The 7,938-nt window shown below is 45.4% G+C and overlaps 1 protein-coding gene across 2 annotated transcripts in view; it reads right to left on the bottom strand.

Moving 5' to 3' along the window:
- The window catches only part of SLC4A2 (solute carrier family 4 member 2), a 36,939-nt gene extending 29,666 nt beyond the window's left edge, over positions 1 to 7,273 (bottom strand). The window contains exons 1-2 of one of the 2 annotated variants that reach the window (XM_072413136.1): positions 7,217 to 7,273; positions 4,993 to 5,180 (exon numbers count right to left, since the gene is read on the bottom strand). In XM_072413136.1, the coding sequence (XP_072269237.1) occupies positions 4,993 to 5,052 (60 nt within the window). In that variant the 5' untranslated portion in view covers positions 5,053 to 5,180; positions 7,217 to 7,273. Of the gene's footprint in view, positions 1 to 3,316; positions 3,543 to 4,992; positions 5,181 to 7,216 lie in introns of those variants that run through there. The other variant, XM_072413137.1, reaches the window with a different exon arrangement.
- Positions 7,274 to 7,938: the final 665 nt, after the last annotated feature.

The following is a 7,938-nucleotide window of genomic DNA, read 5'->3' as shown; positions in this document are numbered from 1 at the left end:
GGAATAGTCAGATACAGAATACAGTGTCAGGGAACAGTCAGATACAGAATACAGTGTTGACAATCAGTCAGATACAGAATACAGTGTTAGGGAATTGTCAGATACAAAATACAGTGTTATTGAACAGTCAGATAGAGAATATAGTGTAATTGAACAGTCAGATACAGAAAACAGTATCAGTGAACAGTAAGATACAGAATATAGTGTTGGGGAACAGTCTGATACAGAATATAGTGTTAGGGAATAGTCAGATAGAGAATACAGTGTCAGGGAATAGTCAGATACAGAATACAGTGTTGTCAATCTGTCAAATAAAGAATACAGTGTTAAGGAATAGTCAGGTACATAATACAGTGTCAGGGAATAGTCTGATACAGAATATAGTGTCAGGGAACAGTAGGATACAGGATATAGTGTTAGGGAATAGTCAGATACAGAATACAGTGTCATTGAACAGTCAGATACAGAAAACAGTGTCCGGGAACAGTCAGATACAGAATACAGTGTCGGCAAACAGTCAGATAAAAAATACAGTGTTATTGAACAGTCAGATTGAGAATATAGTTTAATTGAACAGTCAGATACAGAAAACAGTGTCAGTGAACAGTAAGATACAGAATATACTGTTAGGGAACAGTTAGATACAGAATATAGTGTTAGAGAACAGTCAGATACATAATACAGTGTCAGGGAACAGTCAGATACAGAATATAGTGTTAGGGAATCGACAGATACAGAATATAGGGTTAGGAAACATTCAGATACAAAATACAATGTAATTGAACAGTCAGATATAGATTTTTTGCGGAACAGTTAAGCAAAGAGTACATTTTTGGGGGATCAGTCAGTGTATAGGATAGTCAGATACAGAATAAAATGTTGGTGAACAATAATACACAAAGAGGCTGATTTGCCAAAGAAATTTAGGCTGTTCACTTATCAACATGAATTATCACAGTTCACTTTTAGTGAATGTAGGGAATATGTACTTTGAAATAATACCCAATACAATGCAAGGAAACCTAAGAGAGCTATGATGGTTGAAATTATCAGAGCTTCTCAACATTTACTAAGCTTAAAAAAATGTCTTGCAAGGTGATCAGTTACTTTACTAAGTGAAGAGGGTAAAAATCTGTTAGTATCTGGCTGTTTGCTAATACTGCGATCTATGTCTGAATGTGAACAGCCCAAACAGTTTTAGTAAATTAATCTCAAAGTACAGTTTTAGGGAAAATTTAGAGCAGTGGTCGCCATCCCTTTCAGACCTACAGACCACTAAACATACGGACTCCGGACTGCGCATGCGCGGGGAGCCGTGTGTCGCTCAAAGGGGAAGAAACTACCTCCATAGTGATGTCATGCTGCCAGAACCTACCCATTCTCCCATCGCAGGTCTGAACCTGCGACACAACCCACCCACCATCCTGAACCCTTGATCCGCAGTTGCCAACAGGTGGTCCGCGGCTCTGGCTAGTGCTCCCCCTCCAACAGGGTCGTTCACCTGACCCCGCTGGGGGGCGCACCAGACAGAGCTGTGGACCACTAAAATTTTCTCCGCAGACCACCTGTTGGCGACCGCTGATTTAGACAAAGTTTTTTTTTGGGGAGCAAAAAAATATTAAATACAGTGTTAGGCAACAGTCAGATGCAAAAAACCATGTCAGAAAAAAGTCAGAAAGAAACAGCAGTCTTTGGCTAGATTTAGGGGACAGTAAGAGACAGAGCACAGTGTTGGGGGACAGTAAGATACAAAGTACAATGTTGGGGGATGGGTCATACACATACTACAGTGTCAGACACACATAGCAATCTTTGAGTACTTTTAAACATAAAGTACAATGTTGGAGGACAGTCGGACACACAGTACAGCATAGAGGGATAATCAAAGAAGACAATGTTGGGGAACAGTTACAGTACATGATTGGGGGACAGTCAGACAAATACAACAATGTTGGCTCACAGTCAGATACAAAGGGCAATGTGACAGATACACAAAGTGAACAATTTTAGTAAATCAACCTCAAAGCTTAGTGTTAGGGGACAAAACTATCTTATTGGGCAGCAGTCAAATACAGTGTTAGATAACAGATACAGAAAGTCAGAAAACAGATTCAAAGAGCAGTCTATGGAAACATTTAAACATGCACACATTTGGGGCATTATTATATTATTATATTATTATTATAGATACATTGTTCAGTATTCAGGGACAGTCATACAAAAAGTACAGTGTTCAGATTTAGGTGACAGCCAGAAACACATTGTGACATTTTGAGGTACAGTCAGACGGTTCTGGGGTCCATTCAACCATAGAACATTTACACAGAGAACAGTGTGGGAGGGTAATACAGAGTACAGTGTTGGGGACAGAATGGTACAGTAAAGTGTTGAGTGACAGTCAGACAATGCTTGTGGATAGTCAGACACAGAGTACAATGTTGGGGACAAAGCAATGTAGTGTTGGGGAAAAATCAAACACAGACTACAATTTTGGGGGAGTGACAGATACACAAAGTACAGTGTTTGGGAAAGTCAGACAAAGAGAACAATGTGGGGGTAGTTGGACACAGAGTACAGTAATATGGACAATCAGACTCAGAGAAGAGTGTTGGGGGATAGTTAGAATGAGTGTTCGGCGACAGTCAGGCAGACAGTGTTTAGGCAAATCCATAATATAAAGAACAGTGTTGAGGGAGTGGCAGCCACAGAAATTACAGTGTTGTCAAACAGGTAAACACCGAGCACAGCACTGGGAGACAATCAGATACATAGTTCATTATTGGGGACATGACAGATAGACAGTACAGTGTTGAGGTATAAGGAGTACAATGTTATGGGACAGTCAGATACACAGGAACAGTGCTGGGTGACAATAAGATACATAGTTCAGTGTTGGAGAAAACCAGACATTGAGGAATGTGCTGAGGGGCAATTGCACATGGTGTACAGTATTGGGGGGTTTTAGTCACAGAGTAAAGTGTTGAGGGACAGTTAGATACACAAAGTACAGAGTTGGAGGTATTTGGACACAGAGGACAGTGTTAGAGGTCAGTGGGGCACAGAGGGCAGTGTTAGGGGAAAGTCAGACACCAGTGATAATTATGGGGGACAGCTAGATACAAAGAACAGTGTTGGGGCAAGTTAAGCACAGCGTACAGTGTTGGGGGACTTAGAGGACAGTGTTGGGGGGGGGGGCAGTCAAACAGAGAGGACATTTATGGGGGACAGTCAGATATAGATGACAGTGTTAGGTGATGGATACACAAAAAAAATTTGAGTTGGGGTCACTGTAGGGCAGATCATCAACTTATCTCACCTGGTTGAGAAGGAAGTCCATTGTGGATGATGTTTGGGGGGTTCCTGACACAAGTGGCTAGGCCTGAGCACCGTCACATGTCACATGTATGTTTGGAGAACACCGGAGAACCTAAGGGGGGCAGATTTTACCCTTTTTCTGCCAGTTCACCCATCAGACATTAATCTGCAGAGTAACAGGAAGTTCTCAGGGACCCTCCGCATGATCCAGCTCCCACTGGAGGGTGATGTGTGTGCAGGTGAGGCGGCTGTTACTGATTAACTACAGAGCAAACACATCTAATCAGATAGACTGGGCTTCTGTGTCAGGCAGGAAGCAACAGAAAACTACAGCCAGCTCCAGGTGACAGTCATCTGGGTGATGGTCCTATGGGTGATGGTCCTATGGGTGATGGTCCCATGGGTGATGGTCCCATCGGTGATGGTCCATATCATAAAAGCCACTGATTGTAATTTGGCCAACCAGAGTGGAATTTTTCAGCCGGTGAACTATTATTCCCCCACAATGAGGACATTGGGTGAAAGTCGTCTATCCATTCCCATTCCAACCTTCTGCTGCCCCTCTCAGTCCCTAAGGTCACACTAAAATAACATTGAGAAGGTTGTCTGTCATCCCGTAAACACTGAAAGCGGATTGGCTCTGAGATGTTTTGGCTGATGCCGGTCTTATATTGGTAGCTTCATTATTGTTTCTGTGAAAAAGTCCTAGAAATCCTGTCTGTTCCCACACAGAACATGCTACAACACACGGACACACACATCACACAGACACACACATCAACACACACGGACACACACATTAACACATAGACACACACATCAACACACGGACACACACATCACACAGACACACACATCAACACACAGACACACACATCAACACACGGACACACACATCAACACACGGACACACACATCAACACATGGACACACACATCAACACACACGTGCAGACAATGAATATATTCAATGAGATTTGTGATGCTGAGTGAAGTGAGAAAAATCTGCAGAACATTTTTTAATAAAGAATCCTCCTTTATGTTCATCATATGAAAAGAGCTCCCATAAAGATCAAGCTTTCCTTTATGACAATACACAGAGCACACAGACACACCCACAAACATCAGGGCACACCCATGAACACCAGGACACACCCACATACATCAGGACACACCCACATACATCAGGGCACACCCATGAACACCATGACACACCCACATACATCAGGACACACCCACTTACATCAGGACACACCCACAAACATCAGGGCACACCCATGAACACAGGACACACACATAAACATGAGGACACACCCATGATTATACGTATGCACAACGATACAACATATATTACTACAACTCAAACTACACCGAGCTCCACATAGTGCTGAGAGCAAATGAAATGGAAAGCAGGATACCCTGAGTGACCCCAAAAGGATCAGTACTTACACTTCTGATATCTGAGTAACCCCTAATGGGGTGGTACTTACACTGCGGATATCTAAGTGACCCCTAATGGGGTGGTACTTACACTGCAGACATCTGAGTGACCCCTACTGGGGTGGTACTTACACTGCAGACTGGGGTGGTACTTACACTGCAGACATCTGAGTGACCCCTACTGGGGTGGTACTTACACTGCAGACACCTGAGTGACCCCTAACGGGGTGGTACTTACACTGCGGATGACAGATGAGACAATTTCATGAATCTCAGAGGAGACCTGGTTGCTGCTCATGGCAGAGATGAAGGACGGGGATGATGGTGGGGGATGGTGTCTGAAGCCTCTGGATTACTATGAAGGGCCCTCTGTTAGCCTTTTTCTTTATCGCACTGTCGCTGTGGGGGGCTTCCGGGCATCATAACCTGGAGGAAAGATAGAGGGACAACACCCATAATATCAACAATTTCTGGAGAATACAAAGACACCCGTGACAGCAGGGATCGGCTTCAACATGGAGGACCAACTAAAAATCACATTATTAACCTCAATCATATAAAATTATTACTTGTGGAGGTATTATTATGGGAGGGTCATCAGGGGCCACAATCTGACCACATCACAAATATTATGTAAGTGTCAGAATTATTATGTAAACCAATGCTCTCCTACATGGGGTGTATAGAGATTCCACAGGGGTAAAAACTTATACATGTGTGCATGGCAGAATATCAGGGTAATAAAATATCTTTGCCTTGACTGCCCCCTACTGGAGATGACAGTGCTAGAACGGAAAGCTCTACACACTATTGAAGTGGCTGCCATCTGCTGGTAATGACCAGTACTACACCGATCTAAATCTCTGCTCTCTATTGAAGTGGCTGCCCCCTGCTGGTAATGACCAGTACTACACTGATGTAAATCTCTGCTCTCTATTGAAGTGGCTGCCCCCTGCTGGTAATGACCTGTACTACACTGACTGCGGGATAGGGGCAAGGCGGTTTATTTCAGGAAGGGGTGAATGGGGGTAAATAAATTACTGTGTGTGTGTTGGGGGGAGTGGGGGGGGGTGGGTTACTGCTTAAATGGCAACTCTAAACCTGGGAAGCTTCAGCTACAAACCTAAATGATGAATTACTCCACACTGCCTGCAGATACCGGGGCCATTGAGTGCTTTTTTATTTCCCTGTATTGATAATAGATCTGCCTGGCCTCAATTCATTAGGTTTAGAGCTCATTGAAGGATGCAGATCATCTGTGGGTTAAGACTGATGGACCTCAGCAAAGGAGGGTTTAATTATTTGTGGACTTCAGTAGAGGAAGGGTTAATGAGTGATAAAAGTGATGGAATATACCAGAATAATGAATAGTGAACTAGTGGGGGAGAAATTACCTAATAGTTGACCCCAGCAGAGGAAGAGTTAATAAATTATGGTTCCCCAATAAGAAGGGGTTAATGACTGTTCAACCTCTTCAGATGTGGGGTTTAAAACCAAGAGGAGGAGGGGTAATGTTTGGTGGACTCCAGAATAGGAGGGGTTATTAGGGGTAGACTCCAGTAGGGAAGGAGTTAATATTGATAGACTCCGGCAGTGCAGGGGTTAATGACTGGCTAACTCCAGCAAGGGAGGGGTTATTAGGAGTAGTCCTCAGCAGGGGAAAGGTTAATAGGGGTAGCCCCCGGCAGAGGAGGGGTTAATAGGGATAGGCCCCAGCAGAGGAGGGGTTAATGGGGGTAGACCCCAGCAGAGGAGGGGTTAATAGGGGTAGGCCCCATCAGAGGAGGGGTTAATAGAGGTAGGTCCCATCATAGGAGGGGTTAATAGGGATAGGCCCGATCACAGGAGGAATTATTGGGGGTAGACCCAAGCAGAGGAGGGGTTAATAGGGATAGGCCCCAGCAGAGGAGGGGTTAATAGGGGCAGGCCCCAGCAGAGAAGGGGTTAAAAGAGGTAGGCCCCATCAGAGAAGGGGTTAATAAGGGTAGGCCCCAGCAAAGGAGGGGTTAATAGGGGTAGGCCCCAGAAGAGGAGGGGTGAATAGGGGTAGACCCCAGCAAAGGAGGGGTTAACAGGGGTAGGCCCCAGAAGAGGAGGGGTGAATAGGGGTAGACCCCAGCAGAGGAGGGGTTAATGAGTCATGTGCTCCAGCAGTAAAGAGGTTATTGGTAGCCTCAGGCAGGGAAGGGGGGGATGGGCAGGAGGATGCTGCTTAATGATTGGTGGAGTCCAGCAGGTGGAGGTTGATGAGTGATAGCAGGGAAAGGGTTGGTGATTGGTGTCATCCAGCAGAAAAGGGGTTAATGACTGCAGAGGAAGAAATGATTGGTGGACTTCAGCATGGAGGGGTAATGATTTGTGGACTCCAGCACAGGAGAGGTTAATGATTGGGGAACTCCAGAAGAGGAGGGGTTAATGAGTGGTGGTCTCCAGCAATGAAGAGGTTAATGAGGAGCGCTCACCTCTCATGCCGGTGTTTTGGTCATCAGAGGAGACTGGAGAGGTCATGTGACTGGGGAGGACAGACAGTCACGTGGCAAGAAGAGAGAAAAGCCACATGACCACCACCCCCCCCCCCCCCCCCCCAACTCCACAGCAGAGAATTCTGGGAAAAGAACTGCGGAGCCCCCAAAGGAGGATGAAGGTCGCATGGTGACAACAACACAACACTACACAGCCCACACACCATACAACCCCCTACAGACAGCACTCACACTATACAATCCCTGGGTGGGGGCATTCCTCAGGTTACATGGCTTGTGGTGCTGCACCTCCATATCATGACCGATTATCTTTGGGATTGAGGTCTGGCCTGTGATTGGGGCATTTGGATGTTTGGGCTCCTTGTCCTGGGGAGCGAACTTTCATCCCAGTCTTATTTTTAGTGCCATACATTCACCCTGCCCCCAGCATGATGCTACCACCACCACCATGCTTCACAGTGGATGAAGGGAAGTGTTAGGATTTGGTTCTGCTGGAAGAAATCCTGACAATGCAAATCCAGAATATACCAAACCAGGAGTCTCCTGTGCAATGTCTGCAGTCTCTGACCGTCTCCTGTGCAATGTCTGCAGTCTCTGACCGTCTCCTGTGCAATGTCTGCAGTCTCTGACCGTCTCCTGTACAATGTCTTCAGTCTCTGACCGTCTCCTGTACTATGTCTGCAGTCTCTGACTGTCTCCTG

Source organism: Pyxicephalus adspersus, chromosome 5 (assembly GCF_032062135.1).
Source record: "Pyxicephalus adspersus chromosome 5, UCB_Pads_2.0, whole genome shotgun sequence".
NCBI classification, from domain to species: Eukaryota; Metazoa; Chordata; class Amphibia; order Anura; family Pyxicephalidae; genus Pyxicephalus; species Pyxicephalus adspersus.
This window is presented reverse-complemented; position numbering and strand designations above follow the sequence as displayed.